The 18,578-nt window shown below is 37.7% G+C and overlaps 1 protein-coding gene across 6 annotated transcripts in view; it reads right to left on the reverse strand.

Moving 5' to 3' along the window:
- Positions 1–1,652: 1,652 nt before the first annotated feature.
- LOC129770833 (four and a half LIM domains protein 2) overlaps positions 1,653–18,578 on the reverse strand; it is a 422,902-nt gene continuing 405,976 nt past the window's right edge. For all 6 annotated transcript variants that reach the window (XM_055773941.1, XM_055773939.1, XM_055773942.1 and 3 more), the window contains 3 exons: positions 3,729–3,898; positions 3,482–3,668; positions 1,653–3,363 (listed from right to left, as the gene is read on the reverse strand). In XM_055773941.1, the coding sequence (XP_055629916.1) occupies positions 3,206–3,363; positions 3,482–3,668; positions 3,729–3,898 (515 nt within the window). In that variant the 3' untranslated portion in view covers positions 1,653–3,205. The remainder of the gene's footprint in view (positions 3,364–3,481; positions 3,669–3,728; positions 3,899–18,578) is intronic.

Here is an 18,578-nt window from a genome sequence, read left to right on the forward strand (position 1 = left end):
CCCGAGGAACCGTTTGTAGCATCACTCTCCTCCTGATGGATTCCCTTCTGGCCTAAGGTGCACAAACAGGCTCTTGGTGACACCGTTCATCCGCGCTTTCATGATAAATGAAGAGCTTCACCACAACAGCGACAACATGCTCCAATCGCTGTTCAATTAGAACTGAGTGGATTTCCGAGCGGCGCTCGCTTATATACCGATTGGTGATTTCAATAGCCTATTTTGAAAGCAAATTTAAGACTATTGAAACAAGTTTTTGGATCAGAAAGTAACAAGTATAGAATGCGTAGACATTTTATCTTTCGAATGAAGTGTTTATCATACCATTTCGTTCAGTTGTTTAGGAGCTATTAACACTCAAAATCTCGGTCTCCGGCGTAACGCTTTCGTTTTCGAAACTTTGATTTTACACCCCGGTATAGAAATGAAAGACGTAGTCCTACGTCAAAAATTGTTATGGAGTGCCGAAATCGATTGACGCAAAAATTTCATCAATCCATCATGAAATGACTGAGCAATAAGCGTTTGAAATTGGACAATTTTCGCGATGTGCTCGATTCTCGATTTTCAATTTGTACCCAATATGTTCCCGAAAGACGTAATCCGACGTCAAAATCGAACAGATTCTGAATCAGTGAAGATGCCGCTATCGCATGAACCTCGGACAAGTCAAAAACATCTTTTTTGACGTAATCGCGACTATCTGAAGAAAAAAAATACGGTTTAAAACGTTTTTTCTTACGTTTCTCGATTTTTTAAACATAGTAAAAAGGTAAAAAATATCACTTTTTAGATGTTCATGCGATAGAGAGACGCATACAGATTGTATTCGTATTAATTCGACATAAATCGGTTTAGTAGAACTTGAGATATCGTGTACGCCAGTTTAAAAAAACTAGTCTCGAGAAAAACGCGTTCGAAGTTCATTATTATGGCCAGGGCTCTGCATAGTCATAGTCAACTGAGGATAGTTAGCTGACTATCTGACTGACTATATCCATATTCAGTTAGTAATGACTTTTGGCTTCTTCACGCAGTTTCTCCGCCAAAACGACTAAACAGTCAGTCGGGCGTTTAGTCGCTATATCCCTCGATTATATCATTTCATTCTTCCCAGTCAAATTGTACTCATTGTATTTTGAAGTGACTTCCCCCAAAACGAATTCCCTCCTCTTTTTCTCTCTCTCTCCTATGTACATGTGCATGCATCGATGTTTGAGTTCAACGTGGTTTGACATACGCTACAGGTGAGCTAGATTTTTTTGTATCGTACACGAACATTACTCACACGTATAAAATAGTGTGCAGTGTGTGTGCGCTATTTTGCACGCCTAATACTAACTAATACTAACGCGAGGACCTTTATAGCATACTTGATAAATGTCTAAGTTCGTTGGTTTGAGCTTACGAGACTGTGCCTTGCTTCCAACATTCGGTGATCATATTGGATGTACCCATCGTGCTCTCGTTCGTACGAAACCACCAACGCACAGATGGTAAAAACTTTTGCAACGCCCTGATGCAGTAAGTTACAATCAGTGTAACAATGTGAGAAAGATCATCAAACAAACTTTGACATCAATCAATCTTTTGGGAGTTCATTTCAGCGAATTTCCAGGATATTTTCGGACAATCTATGGCAACCACAACGCTGATGTTGGTAGGATAATTTATTTATTTGAAAAAATCCGACTACTACTAAAATATTAGGCATAACAGAGAAATGGTGAAAAATGATTAGCTCTTGATTTGATATAGTGTATACGTACTTTGCATAATTCGTAGTTTTGTTTTTTCTTCTTCCTTCTCTTCTTCTTCTTCTTTTACTTCTTCATATATTTATTTTTATGTTGCTTTCTTTATTTATAAAATGGTAATCGAATTGTTAATGAATAAATAATGGTTTGGACGGCGGAAATATTCGTTGCACGACACCGTCCAAAATTATTGAAACAGAGTTAATTAATTTTTTTTCATCTACAATCTGACCTTAATAATATATATTTAAAGACTTTCTTTTATTAATTTTTCTCCCTCAGCAATAGGATTATCTTTAGTAACTGTTAAGTTGAATTGTTTTGATAGGTTATCTAGTTTGCTTACGTAAATACAACTTTCAATTCGTTGAATGCCTAGTTAACTGTGATAATTGGTTTCATCTTGCTTCGCTACACGATCAACAACACAGAACATAAAGAGGGAGGAGACAAGCGTTTACCGTTAAGTAATGTTTCGTGTTCGTGTGTGTGTATGCGTGTTCATTAAAGCATCTGTTTTCTCGACATTCTACATAAATACTTTGTTTCATTTCTCTTAAACGCGGGTAAAAATATGACGACATTTATGTAAAGTTTGTCACTTTTGCTTTGTTTTGTTTTTTTATTTGTTGCGTGTGAGAGTGTGTTTTGTGGGTTTCTTAAATTGTTCTTAGTACAAGGCAACTTTAGTGAATATAGGCCGTTCCCGCTAATCTCGTGTATATGTGTCGCAGTAAAGATAGAAAAAAGCCGATTCTCAAACGATAAAGTATATATTCACAGCATAACTGTTTGCCTGCTCGCTTATAAATATAAGGTTGCGGATCTCTCTCTTACTGAAATATATTGCGTTAAAATACTCTTTATTACTTTTTTTCTTCGTTAAAACATTCATCATGGCAATAATTAACATTTAACAAAGGAGGAGAGATAAAATAAATCGTATGTCTTTGACAGAATATAGTTTTTTTTTTCAAGCGGTAGAAATAAATTGTTCAACACAATAGAATACTCTTAAGTGTAAATAGAGAATAAATAATCTTTCCGGCAAAAAGAAAAACAATGAACTCATTTTGAAACTCGTCACCATTAGCAAGATGGCCGCTCGTTTTTTTGTCAGTTTGACAACGCTATGTGTAAGGCTTTGTTTTGTTCTGCTATCGCTGCTATAATTGTTTCGCATTGTTCTCTCTTCCACTCTATCATTCCAATCTCGTGATCCTTTCATATATATCATATGTTTTTTTAATAAATCAATTTCTAAAAATTGGTTTCCATTTTGTTTCGCCGTTCAACTTTTAGAATATAATTTTTTGTTGGTTTTCGTTGCGTTTAGTGTTCCCGAAGAGATGCATGATGTGGTTGCGGTAGTGTGTTTTGATTTTTTTCTTCTTCTTCTTCTTTATATCGATTTAGGGGCTAGATTTGGGGGAGAGGGGGTGACCTGCTTACATCAGCTTCTGCTTGGCACACTCCGGGCAGATGACGTCCTGCTCGTCGGTGATGAAGCCACGTCCGACCAAAGACGTTTTGCACAAGGCGCAGATGAAGCAGTCGTTGTGCCAGTGGCGATCCTCGAACGAGATGAAACGGGTACCGCCGATTCCTGAACACGACAAAGTTATGAGGTTTTAAATTGAGGTTTATGAAAGCACGGCGAAGAGAACAATCAAGAACGGCGAGACGAAGGTAGACGGATGAATCCAAATGACTAGCATACTCACCGGTGATTGGCTTTACACAGGAAGTGCATCTCTTGGCGAAAAGTTCGCCGAAGCACTCGGCACAGTATGGCTTCTCATCGCGGCTGGTGAAGCGCTGTCCAGCCAGGGACACCTGGCAGTGGGTGCAGGTGAAGCACTCGCGATGCCATGGTTCGTTCTTGTAGGTCACACCACCGCTGGTGATGATCTAAAATAAAATGTGTGTTAGCTACACTGACGGTGGAGGGGAATTATTCTTGGCAGTAACCTTCTTGCACTTGATGCAACGGGTGGCGTACTTTTCCTCGTAACAGCCGGCGCAGTAGATTTCCTGCTCACGGGGGATGAATGACTTGGTGCCAATAGCGGTCTTACAGACGCAGCAGCAGAAGCACTTCTCGTGCCACTGTCTGGTCTTGTATTCCATCTTCTTGGTTCCTGTAAACAGAAACAAAAATATAAGTGATTCAGTATTTTTAATCGTGTAGAAGGAATTATACAAGATAAATACAGGTCCGATATGCATTATTTTTTACTCAGAGAGGTTGCAGAACCCCTCTTCGCTCAGCAGCACAGTCTATACAATGGACCTTTGAAAAACTGTAGTTCTAAAGGTTTCTGAGGTATCTACCAACACGCTCGAGAGGTATCGGAATCGTATCATGCCCCATTCCCCCCTCAAGTTCACAATACAATAACTCAAATTGAGAAATCTGTAGCACTAGTGATGCGTATTTTAGCTTTCTGGCAACCAGCAAAACTAGCGAATGAAAGTTATTGAATCGTTTGTTTGAGAAACCCCATAAGTCCATTTGGCGCTCTAGCGAGAAAACGACAAAAACTGTTTTTCTCAAAGTTTAAACCTGGTTCTCCAATTTGTTGGTATGAGGTTCGATTATTAGACCCAAAACATACCCAAAACACTACTTCAGCAACATAACAGGTTAAGCTCAAAATATAACGCTTCAAAGTTGGTGGACTTAGGGGGTTTCTCAAACAAACGAGAAATTAGCAGTATATTTGCGGGTTTGAAGTGATTCAATTCAATTTTATGTACTTTTAATGTTCATAATGCTCATGCCTAGTAAGAATGGGGCTGCTTTTAGGGGTAAGGGGGGTCGGATAGGTATTATTTGTTTGACTCTCAATACATAAGGAATAAAAAAGTTATAGGAGGTTGTGTCCAAGATACGACCGCATTGTTGACGTAGAACTACGCTGTTATTTTATATAAATCGCTTGTTTCTACCTTCGGATATTATTCTATAGTGCTGTGAAATATCAGAAACAACTGCTTAAAAGAATAATTTCTGAAATGTTTTTGACGTAGGACTACGTCTTTCATTTCTATACCGGGGTGTAAAATCAAAGTTTCGAAAACGAAAGCGTTACGCCGGAGACCGAGATTTTGAGCGTTAATAGCTCCTAAACAACTGAACGAAATGGTATGATAAACACTTCATTCGAAAGATAAAATGTCTACGCGTTCTATACTTGTTACTTTTTGATCCAAAAACTTGTTTCAATAGTCTTAAAATTGCTTTCAAAACAGGCTGTTGAAATCACCAATCGGTATATAAGCGAGCGCCGCTCGGAAATCCACTCAGTTCTAATTGAACAGCGATTGGAGCATGTTGTCGCTATTGTGGTGAAGCTCTTCATTTATCATGAAAGCGCGGATGAACGGTGTCACCAAGAGCCTGTTTGTGCACCTTAGGCCAGAAGGGAATCCATCAGGAGGAGAGTGATGCCACAAACGGTTCCCCGGGAAGACATCGCTACACACACATACACGCGCGGAATTCCTTCCGTTTGGATGCCATTCAGCATCGAGAAAGTTCCGGAAAGATCTAATCATTGCTGGAAAATAATCTGCCAGTTCCTATGGGAATTTAAAAATACATTCATGTGAAAGAGTTTATTTGAATGTTTTCTATCCATGTAACACTGTGACCAAATATTTTTCAATCAAGTACTATTAACAGGTGGTTATCGAGTTAGTATTAACCACTTGTGGGCCTCCAGTATCGAGGAAAATGTGGAAATATCTAATCGTTGCTGGAAAATAATCTGCCAGTTCCCCTTGGAATTGAAAATTACATTCAAGCGAAAGAGATTATTTTAATATTTTCTATCCATAAAATATCCATATAATACATTTGGGTTTGTGATTTGTCAATCAAGTACAGTTAGCAGGTTAGCTTCTGAAGATTATTCTTCAGAACAAGGTTTTTCGTATCTTATATTGGATGCATAAAACCTTGTGCCTCCATCGTAACGCTCTCGTTTTCGAAGTCTCCCAAATATTCATTTATTCATTCATTCAGAATGGATTTAGATTCAACTTCAAACAAATGATCTCTAAATCAACGATAGTCCTACGTCACCCTTGCGGTTGTACCATAGATATAACCCACTTCCTGTTTTTCATTGTAGAATCAGTTGACGATAATTCTTGCCCTCGCAGAACAATACACTAACTGATCATATGTCGCAATTAATGTCATGTCAATGCATTGAAAATTTACGTCGAACGCTATTCCAGTGGCCTTTTTCGCAATTGACATAGACTTGGCTACATTCGATTATATACATGTTGCACCAGCACCATTATTCCACATCTCATAACTACATCAATATATCTTTGGTACCGCGATGAAACAACAACAATGACAACACATGCAAGAATCAAATATCATGCTACATGTTATTTAGTATTGCCTCAGTGGAATTACACCTCTAGGCATCGTTCGTACAACGTAAACCAAGCGCCAAACAAGCGTTCGCCATAGCATGCATACAGAGCCATATATTATGGTGTCTTGAAATTACTGAGAATATTAACACTTCTCATCATTCTGCGTTATTCTCAAAAGAAACGATTCTGTTTGTATTACTGGCCTCGAAAAAAGTTGCATTACTTTCTCATGCTCGAGATAAGCGCAGCTGCCACCCTTAGTGGGGCAAGTTTTGCTATTGGCAAGCGAAACCTAATCACATACAACCTTCCAGAACGACATTTATTTTCTTGATGTCTAAACATGCTAAGTAAACTCTTTTTGTTAATATCAACAACCTCGAAAATAGTAGCATTGCTTTACTATGATCAAAATTAGCGCAATCCTAGTTGAAGGCAGTTTGCGACTGGCACGCGAACCCAAATAATTTATAACATTCCAGTACGACATTCAAGATGCTTGGTATTCCCCAAATTATTTTTTGGCGCACAACCTTGATGCCTGTTTCGCCATAAAATCAGTTTAATGCATTCATGCAATGTCAAAGGCACCAACGAAGCCCTTATGATAACGAAAAACAAACAATGTTAACTGCTTGGAAAAAGACTGAATTATGCCACACAGCTTGTATTCTGCTGTAACACCCATCAATGCGAATTCGCTGATGAGTTTGTCAAGAGCGATCGCCTTCACCACCAGTGGGGGCAGCTTGATTTTGGTTGCTGCCTGGGTAAAGGCGTTTACATTTTCGACCGACGCGCCGAAGTAGCCTACTTCGCTGTTGTTCGATGCGGTGTCACACTCGCGAAGGCACGGTTCAGTGCGAGCTCTTTTCACTGCACCAACATCGCGTGCTTCATCAGATGACGCTTGCCTCGAAATTTGATTGCTCGTGGCAATGCGTTCGCTTTTTGCAGTGCTCGAGCCAGCCTTCCTCTTTTCTTGCTCAACACACACTACGCGAAGCGTCCAATTTATGACGCGGAAAGAAAATGACACGATACGAATAACGCCAAAAACGAACTGAAAAAACCACACGACGATATCCAAGTTGGATTACCACTGGTGGGGTCCAATCTTAGATCGAAGCGCAGCGAAAGCAAAGTAAACTGGATTGCTCAACAGTCTGATGCCGAATGAAAGTTTGCCTCAGCGAGATCCACTGTTTATACTCTAGGCTAGTATTCCCCTTCATTGTTCTTCTTTTCCTTTGTTCACGGAGACTTTAAATCCTACGATTTCCCCTTCTTCTTCTTCTTCTTTTTGGCTTTAAGAGGGTTTAAACTTTTCAGTTCATTCGCCTCTAAATTTCCCCTTCGCTGCTCGTCGATTAATTGCTCGTTATTGACAGCTCTGTTCGTGAGAGCACACAAGTGAACAGAACAAATGTATGGGAAAATGGAAACGCTTAAAGTTTTCATGTATTTTAACCATTTACAAACCAAGAGATTCTAATGTATAGCATATTAAACAAATTCTAGGGAATTTCCGATTCGTTTGGTATGAAAAATCGCCAAAATCCGTTCGCGGCAAAAATAGTTATTAACGTTAACTTTATTTCATAAAAACGTGACCTGTTTTCTGATTTGGCACCCTTAATAAAAACCTTATGGAGGTAGATAGAGTATATTTTAAAATACTTTTTGCGTTACGTAATGTATGCGAAGTACATAGTACTACGGGGCTTTCCTTGCCACTCAGCTTAGTGTTCTTCGGGTACTTCAACAGTTCTTAATTGAGGGCTTACTATGCTTTTCCGAAGCATCGAATCGTGCATTATGTTTTTTGACAGGGCAAGCACAACGATACGCTTATTGCTCCAGGATTGTCGAACTAATTTGTAGTCCGAAAAACACGTTAGACAATGGCGAGAATCGAACCTTTCGTTTTCTATTTTTGTTTGCCGTTCCATTGGTTCTTGTCCTTTTTATGAATTCCGCTCCGTATTCTGTTGTCCGCCGAACATCACACTTACATTTCGGTGTCGAGTCCGGGTAGCAATTCAGACATTCCGATTAAGTTGAGTTGCGCATACTTTTTACGGTATCAGTAAACAATGAATGAAACTGTATATCTATCGCAGTGCCGCCCGTGGTGATAACTGGATAGCTTTTGAAACCCCAATTAAAAGGGGTTCGTACACCCAAACTAGCGTTTTTTTTTCCAAAATATATATTTTATTAAGGCACATGTGGCGTTAGCCTGACGGGGGTCCAATATTTTGACAATTTTTGTCTTACAACTATGTTATTAATATGTAACCGGTCGCGGTTGGCTCGAGGTTAGTATTACAAAGATTCTCATAATTGGGATGTTGCAGTCTCCAGTACTATGTATGTGTGGCCGACACGGGATACTTCCTATTGGGGTGCAACTGACCATTGATCAGCGACGCCCCCCTAGTCTGTACCTCATATCAATCGTGGTGCATCTCTCTTGACTCGAGGAATCCAGGGTAGAGGAGATGTAGATGTAGACTAGCGTTGTCAGAAAACATTCCATTTTCGACAGAAAACATGTCATTTCGTGCCTTAAGGCGTCAAATAGGCAAATAATGTCATATGTCCCCCAATGCTTTAAAATGTTTGTATGTATGGAAGACCAAACGACGTCATCGGGAATCGAACCAAGGCCGGCTGGAATGCAATTTTCTTTTCAGTTTCCAAATCAATTCGCGACATTTCGAAAACAACTTTATGACCGCGACTGAATGACTTGTATTTCGATTTTTTACGATTTTTTACAAAGCGTGCTCTGATTACACGACGATAACGTGTTGAATGTTTAAGACTACTTTTCGATACACTCCCTATATAAGAAGAATGGTCATGTTGGTCGAATAAATATCAGTTTAATATTGGCGCTGATTTATGTTTCAGAGGAATGGAATATTGCTATCAGAAATATTCAACCAGAGTTGACTATGTTATGATAGTACAATACAAGATAAATAGCAACTCAAAATATGCGATAAACAAGTTGTTTTTGTTCTGAAATATAACAGAAGCACTGTGTTGCAATCGTATGACACGATGTCAATATTGGAAAAGATTTGGCGCATAATTGGTTTGGTTTATCAGGCGGTCGGGTTCAAAATGGCGAAATCAACCGTGGAAGCGTCATTAAACGTTGTCGTGAGCGAAAAATATATACTGATAGACGTAGATCGCGTTTAGTTACTCGAGCTGAACAATAATTTCCCTAAACAATCAGCGCAATTTGTAAACGTAGTGCCGGAGTCAGCGAATCACAATGAAATGATAAATTTGTCTGTGCCAAGTGATAGCTGTCAACATAACGCTTGTATCAAAGAGTGTTGTCAAATCAAAGTTCTATATTTCAATACAAAAACACCGATTAGAATGCGAAAATCGAGGATTGAGATATCTTCATGAGTATACTGTTCGACCCTGTAAATTGACTATCAGTTCTTTTATTACGGAATACTGGGAATGAATGATCAACAAGCTTACCTTAACTTAAACTATATAAATTGTCATTAGAAAGACTCCGTCTACCATTCTGATTACTGTAGCAACTTTGGAGATTATTCTCATTCAGACATCAAGACCAATGATTAATAATATCTATTCAAATCATTCCCAGCTCATTGATTCAGACAACTAATAAATGTTCGCTGCCGAATTAACATTATGATAATCTACATGCATATGGCACTTTGCCTTCCATACTAGCCTTTTATCGAGTCCCCTCATTCTAAAGAATGAAACAATAAAAAGGGATTCAGATATGTAGCTTGAACGTTTTTTTTTCAAATAGGTACATACTAAAGGATGTGCGTGTTGAACGTTTCAACGAGTGAAAGAATTCGAGGATCGAGTTCTAATTTGTTAGTTATTTAAACCTAGTATATCTACGCATATACTCACCGATGATTATTCATAAGCAGTTTTACCCAACGAAAAAAAAGATTATTAACATTTTCGGGTAATTTATCAACCATTCCATGCCAAACCAATATAGTGGTTCTCAGATTTCTGTGAAAAGTGGTAGTTTTGTTCCTTATCGCAAAATATTAGACCCGTATTTTTTTTTAATTATTTATTAAGGTGCTCATCTACATTTTAGGGTGATCCAAAGAATCATTTTTTTCCATTTTTTTCCGAAAATGACATATCAAATCGAGCTAGCCTTTTTTGAAAAAATACTGTACTTGCGAAAACATTGGATTTTGTTTTCGTAATTATTGATTGTATTTGTTTTCCATAGTTTACATGGTGTCGGGAACAAGGGCACTATATATTTTTATTTTTTTTCTTGAAAGCTGAGGGTTTTCTACGTAACATATCCAAAATTCAGAGAGGCGTTATTTTTTGTTTTTGAGTACCCTTACCTCCGGCATGAGTCAAGCACAAATAAATAAATGGCTTTAAAAACAAACCATTTGTTTTATGAGTACACCCAACAGGCTTGTGTGTTTACCAGGGCCCGAAATCTTCGAAGACGAAAAATAAAAAAAACGACTCTCCTCTCAGTAGCTTCGCTTCCACTAGCACTACTTCGGTTTTCGCCGTCAACATGCCTTGAATTGACGAGAGTTGATTGCGAGGATGACTGATGAACTATTCTACCAAAAGGTTATCCTAGTTGACGTGACTAATGAATACAAATCTGCCTCTTCATACAGCCTGGCTTCAATCCACCCTACTACTCGTTACCCCCTGACACGAATCTCGTTACCAGCGTACACAATCTTATTTTAACGTGGATGTAAAGTAAACAAAAATTTGATTTCTGATGAAAAAAAGTAGTTACACCATTAATGGACGGCTTGTGACTCAACAATTGCTGAGTCTTAATGTTCAGTGCAAGATGATATTTGTAGCTTTATAATGCCAAAAACGAAACCTCGGAACATTTGCTCTGCAAATGCGGAGCTTTAGCTATAGCTATATCTTTTAGCCTACTTCTTCATCAATAAGCTTGAAGCGCAGTAGAAAAAATGAAGCATACCACAATAGTTCAAAATAATGGACGCAGTGGTTCACGTCCAACAAGGGGAAAAAAATAATGGACGGCTTCATTGTTCACCCACCGTAAACTCAAACTAATGAACTTAGACAGTTACCAAGTATGCTATAAAGGCCCTTGCGTTAGTATTAGTAAATAGTGTGCAGTTTGGGAGGAATTCTAAACAAAATTTTAGTTCACTTTGTCTCCGAGTTCAATTTTGTGAAAAAAGAAACATACAGCTGAACACAACACTGCACACTATTTTATATGTGTGAGTAATTTTTGTTTGCGATACAAAAAAAACCTGGCTCACCTGTAGTATATTTCGAACCTCTTTGAACTCAAACATCGATACATGCATACGTGATATGTGAGAGAAAGAAACGAATTCATTTTGGGGGAGTCACTTCAATATGCAATGAAGTCCACTTAACGGGAAGAATGAAATGAGATAGTCGAGCCGTAGAAGTGAGAAAGCAACTGAACGCCCAAATGACTCTTGAGCCATGTTGACAGAGAATCTGCTGGAAGAAGCCAAAATTCATTTCAAATTGAATACTTGAATACGAAAGCGAGCTTCTTCATAGACCCCTGACTATCCTCGGTTGAATATGACTTTGCCGAACCTTGATCATGATTTTTATTCGGTAGCGGACATTCATCAGTTGTCAGAATCAATGAGGTGGGGATGACTTTAAAATAGAGAATTAATCCATGGTCTTGATGTTTGGTAGAGAATAATCTTCGAAGTTTTAACGTTAATCGGAATTGCGTTAAAATGGAGTCTTTCTAGTGACTATTTATAAAACTAGTTTCGGTGAAGGTACACATGATATGATGTTGATCAGTCATTCGCGTTATGAAGAACTGATCAACTTACTTACAGGGTCGAACTCAAGAAGATAATGGGTGCTTTTGTACTGAAATATAGAACTTTTATTCAACAACATTGTTTGATACGTGCGTCATTTTGACAGCTATCACTTATTTTGTATTTAGGTGGATTTACCATTTCATAATGGATAAACTGACTCCAAAACAACGCTTACAGATTGCGCCGTTTGTTCACGGAAATCATTGTTCTGCTCGAGGAACTAGTCGAGATCTTCATCCAATCTTGCCCCAATTGTTTTATAGAATGAAACGTTCGGTAAACGAATGAGTTCACGTTGCTGATCTTGCATGATCATGCAAGACTGGATATTGAGTTGTAGGACGAATCATTAATTTGTTTCTTTAACGACTTGATCGACTTGATCAAGTCGTTAAAGAAACGTTTAACGACTTGATCGTTAAAGAAACAAATTAATGATTCGTCCTACAACTCAATATCCAGTCTTGCATGATCATGCAAGATCAGCAACGTGAACTCATTCGTTTACCGAACGTTTCATTCTATAAAACAATTGGGGCAAGATTGGATGAAGATCTCGACTAGTTCCTCGAGCAGAACAATGATTTCCGTGAACAAACGGCGCAATCATGAAACCGAGCTCACTTCCTTTATCATGTGGGCTGCATATAATAGGAGTTTTTAAATTATTTTGAAGCTTTGCGTAATATCTTCAGGAATGGGATGTGAACACATTCATAGAATTTTCTGGCTTAACGCACAATCATTTGTTTTGTGTGTAAGTTCATGTGCGTTTTTCATATCGTTCGTATCGAGTTTCCAAATTATTCGAGTTACTTTGAATTAATAACGTTTGATGCAACGGAATATGTTTTAATAGGTTCGAAGAGTTCTCACGGAAGAGGATGTAATGTACAATGCGGGAAAAGGCAGTTGACATTCGCAAGAAACAAGACAAATTTCTAAAAAATATCCGGATGTGTGTCCATCTAGTTTCACACATTGCCGAATATTCAGTATTCAGTAACCGGACGAACTCGATCCGTTCCATCGTTAGTTTAGACGTCTCAAAAGTGCTGATGATTATGACAGGGATTGAGAGAAAATTGTTTTCCGACGCTGCATTCACATTGGAATTTGATTGGCAATTATTTGTGATAATATTGGCAATCTTTTGGCATCATTTTGGCACCGGGAAAAAGTAGGTTGTTTTCATATGTTTTGTGTGATACTCCCAAATAAAAAAGCGAGATTATTCGAGGTTGCAATATATTGTATGAATATTGTAGACGAGAATTTTCAACTGATATACGGATGGAAAGTTCTTTAATGAAGAAAATATATACATAGAGATGACTCCTTATTGCATTTCAGCTTTGTTAAAAAATAGAACCAGAATTGAATCATTTTGTTAGGTAGGAGAGTATGTTACCGATTTGTTATGAGAATTATGCACCCTTATTTTTTCTTAATGAAGAATAAGTAATATTACGACGTTAAAGATGTCCGTCACTTTTTGGAATATCCCGGAATGATCTTTAATACAATGTATAGATTTAAATGTCCTTAGAAAATTTATTTTGAACATGAACGAGAATACACAGAAGAATAATTTTTTTTTCTGAGATGTAAATAAGTTTATTTTTATGATTTTCACTCCTAGAATATTCAACTGATTGTGTGTTCGGAAACTCACGAATTGTCGAAACTTTTGTTGGTCGCGTTAGCTTTTCAGAGTGAGGGCAGCACTTTTATTTGAGAGCATGAAGGAGATCGAAGGTCATCTTCGCGTTTAACAATAGATGAAGAGTTCGATCACATTGTGGGTAAAATCAATAGCCTATGGACAATATTGGTGAAAGGAAAAGATGAAAATTTTATTACAAGCTTTCACTACTACCTCTAAAATGATAAACTAGGTATGAAAAGTTTTGCAAAAGAGCAAAAAGAGGGAAATCTGAATTTTCATAATAAATCGTATCGAAAACACTATTGTATGAAATTTTTTTAAAAATACGCAAACTGGCCCAAAAAAGCAATCTATAAATAACCTAACTGATTCGAGTATGATATAAAAGAGGCCCATGATCAACCAATATTGTCAGCCCTTGTGTTAGATCAAAAAGTGCAATGTGCGCGACAACCGGTTCCATGCTAGAAAAAAGTTAGGAACATTGTGCATTGTGTTCAGAGTGAACTTGTTCTTCAAATCTAGTTTTTGATAACACAATGGTTGTATCTATTCTTTGCTTACTTTAAATGACAAAATCCTTTTCGCGTGGTTATCTCATATCACTTACCACGATGAGTGGCAAGTGTTTGAAAATGTCAATCACCTGAATCTTTGATGTTTTAACATTCGCATTTAAAATCTGCATAAAAAGCAAATTTGCCTTCCATTTGTTTGATTGGAAGATAACTCCTGCAGAATCTTATCGTCGAACCAAATAAGGTTTTTTAACACCTGAAAACGCCTAAAGACGTAATGACAAATGGCAGATGCTTCGAAACCCATCCCAAATTTCAATAGATCGTAACGTGCTTTAAACGGTATTCATTATTTAACCGCCCCAAAGTCTATAACATCGTTCGCGGGGTCACAAGGTTTCCGAAACTCGTAGAGCATCAGCAGCTGCTGCTGTTGAGCTTATATGTTAATCTTGTTTATCGCTGTAAACATCAAAAAAGGCATTTTCGCGCGTGGGTGCTCGTCATCGGTCGTTCCATGTTTGTACCACCGTGAAACGGCCAATATTAATGGCCATCATTCATCTGGCGGTGGTCATTAGTGATTCCTCCTGCGTACCCCTTGCGCGTACGTGTGTACCGATATGGACATACGCGAGATTCCCACCAGATCGATTGTGGATCGTTTCGAAAGTCGAAATCCCTTTCGCAACCGATCAATTCATTAATTGAACTTATTAGTGAACTGCCTTCGGGCTTCGTGGGGTCCACCGAAACGGGTGAATCGCCTGAGCGATCCCTGTCCGGCAGGTCGGAGGAATCGACTGGCGATAATAAGAATAAAATTTGCTTTTATTGTTCCACTGTATTGATCCGCCTTCAACTTGGCGTTAACTTTCCGCAAAGGTTACAATAACCTCCGGTCTTTACGACGACAGCAAGCGCGGCTTATTGATTAAACATCGAGCTATCGGAAAGTAAAACGTGACTTGGAAGGGAATCGCATGGACTAATTGGACATAACGATAATAAATTGACGACTGTTGACAAAACATGGCCATTGAATGGTGTATACTCACTCTTTTTCCGCGATTAATTTGTTTATCATGGGAGCGCGTTACGAAGAGCAGGAAGCGATTAATCGCGGGGTTTTGCCGCGGGATTAATTTACATTTGTTTTTTCTTCTTATCTCCACAACATGCATCAACATGATGCCATTGCTGGTGGGAGTGAGAGGGGAAGCTGGGAGTAGAGCAAGTGTCGATGAAGAAATTTTCCGTAATGATCCGCGTCGGGAGCGCTACCACCTTTTTATTGTCGACATTAAATATTTTACTGCATTTTCATGGCTTAATCGTGGATCGTGTGTGTTTCGACGATTAACCAACTTTGTATGCAAATTTTCGAGAATCGGAATTCGCTGCAAATGGCGATTGAAATGTTGAATCTGAAGGTATGGCCTCTCCGGATTTGTTCAACTTTAGTCACCTCTGCCACCTAACAAATCACCGTAAGTCTCACTTCAATCTTATTTAATTCACTGTGAACCTGAATTTTGAGTGTATTATTTAAAAACTTAAGCAAATAAAAAATATATAATTTGGATCATGAAACATCGAAACTGAAACAAAACAAGAGGGATAATTCCAACATCTTTCCAAATACGGATAATGCATTTTAAAGATAAGTGAAAAACAAACTAGACGAATGTAGAATTTTTTTTTTAGATAATCTGAATACGAAATTATGCTGGAATTTCACAAAACTCTATCCAAAATATATTCCAGGCTTGTTCATGAAATGTCTGCCATACAAATGAAACACAAATTTCTGCATAACTCGAAAACTAAGCAAGCAAATGGAGCCGAATTCGGCACGTGAAGGTTCTAGAGGGCATGAAACGTTCCTATGGTAGATAAACACTCCTCCCCTCTCTCTGAAGAAGAGGGGGCTGATAGTGTGATAAAACGCACTCCTATATCTTCTTCTATCTATATAAATAAAAATGGATCACCGAATGTGTTGATAAGAGCAAAACTCATGAAGGAATTGTCCGATTTAGGGCTGTCTTTATTCTATCATATTTTCTGTTTCAAACATTTATTCCATGTAACGGATAAACATGTTATTTGAGAGTGGTTAAAAAATCTTGAACGAGAATTGTCTCTGAAAATAATCTGATATTAAAATGACGAGTATTGGTAGAAGTACTAAGCAATTTTATAGTAAAAGGTAAATTTAAAGGGTAGATTAGAAAATCAATCAATGAACAGTTCTACGATTGGACCCATGAATGTGAGCTTAGTAAAAATCGTGAATGTGATAACGAAAAATAAATTTTCGGCGGGACGAAGTTTGCCGGGTCAGCTAGTATTTGAGAGTAGCACATTTTCTGTTTTTTTAGGCTCATTTAATGTAATAAATTGCGATTAGTTTTGTAGAAATTTAACTCTGCGCAGTTTTATATAAAACATGTTATTTCATTCGGATTCAAGTATTCTTTCCACGCTGAAAAGGTTGGGAAGTCAACATTTTAAAATGTGGTCTGTATATTATAAAGAATTGCTTGATATAAGTGTTGTAACTTTATTTTTTAAACTAGGTAAACGATGAGTAGCATGTGTTGCGCTAAAAATACTGCAAATCCTTCTCGTATCGGCCTCTACATAATCAATGATATCAACCAACTTAATATGATATCGATTTCATCGCCATTATCCACAGTATTATTATCCTGTATGCATTATCAAACTTAAAATTTTCGAAGATTATCTATGACTTTGTTCAAGTCGTGTGTTGAAAGCGTTGTATTCAGCTAGAATTTTGTATATTTACAATGATTCCAACACGCGATTGAACCAATCATAGATAATCATGGATAATCTTCGAATTTTTAAAGTTTTTATTATACAGGTTATGAGTACTACTTTCCGGCCATTTTTCATAAGCTCCTAATGTGAACAATGGTAATGAAATCAATATCACATTAAGTTGAATGCTATCATTAATTATGTAGAGGATTCTGTTCGGCCGATACGAAAAAGATCTGCAGTATTTGAAACCCAACACATGCTACCCATTATTTACCTAGTAAAAAAATGTATATTACAACACTTAAGCCAATCCATCCTTCATAAAATTTTTACCATAATGTTAGATGATGATCATTCCAGATTATATGTACTGGTTTATTTAGCTTTACTTAGCTTTGCTTAATTTTTTAATCAAAAGAAAAAATTGTATTTATGTTTCAATATATTTTTTTGAAACTTGGTCCATATGATAACAGCTACCAAAAATCATAATTTCCATTATCAAATGACCAATCTGCATTACGACTGATTTTTCAAAGGGCGTGCTCAATTTCAAAAGTCTTCATTTTATGTGGTCCCGCGGCTAAATGATTAACGTCACACATAATCATATCGGGGTTCGGGTTCGATTCCCGCTCTGGCCGGGGGATTTTTCGTCAAAGATATTTCTTCCGGCTTACACTCAGAATAAATTCAAGGTGTGTTATCTAGTATAAGAAATCTCAACTAAGTGTTAATAAATGACGCAAGTTAATATCTACACACAGCGTTAGCGTTTGCAGAAAACATTTCATATTCTGCAGAAAAAAATGCTTTTTCATGTGCTGAATGGTATAATTAACAAAACAGCACCTTTTTCAAAAGTTTTAATATGTCTGTATATGCATGGGTGCAGACATCTCTTTCTCTCAGTCTGTCATACTAGGATTGTATCCAAAGAAATTCAGAAATTCGTATTCAGTCGGGAATGACTTTGGGCTTCTTCACGCAGTTTCTCCGCCAAAACGACTAAACAGTCAGTCGGGCGTTTAGTCGCTATCTCCCTCTATCGACTCGACTATATCTTTTTATTCTTCCTAATCAAATTGTCTTCATTGCATTTTGAAGTGACTTCCCCAAAAACGAATTCGTTCCTCTCTCTCCCATGTATCATGTATGCATGCATCGATGTTTGAGTTCAACGTGGTTTGACATACGCTACAGGTGAGCTAGATTTTTTGTATCGTACACGAAAATTATTCTCAAGCATAAAATAGCGTGCAGTGTATGTTCGCTTTTTTGCACGCTATTTACTAATGCTAACGCGAGAACCTTTATAGCATACTTGATAAATGTCTAAGTTCGTTGGTTTGAGTTCAATAAACCGTCCATTGATGGGGTAACTACTTTTTTGCATCAGAAATCAAGTTTTCGTTCCTTTTTGTGTGGACGTAAAAATAAGACTGCGTACGCGGGTAACAATTTCGTTCCCAGGGGGTAGAAATGTGGATTGAAGTCAATTGAATGAAGAGGCAGATTTGTATTCTCATTAGTCGCGTCAGTTAGAATAACC

Source organism: Toxorhynchites rutilus, chromosome 2 (assembly GCF_029784135.1).
Source record: "Toxorhynchites rutilus septentrionalis strain SRP chromosome 2, ASM2978413v1, whole genome shotgun sequence".
NCBI lineage: Eukaryota > Metazoa > Arthropoda > Insecta > Diptera > Culicidae > Toxorhynchites > Toxorhynchites rutilus.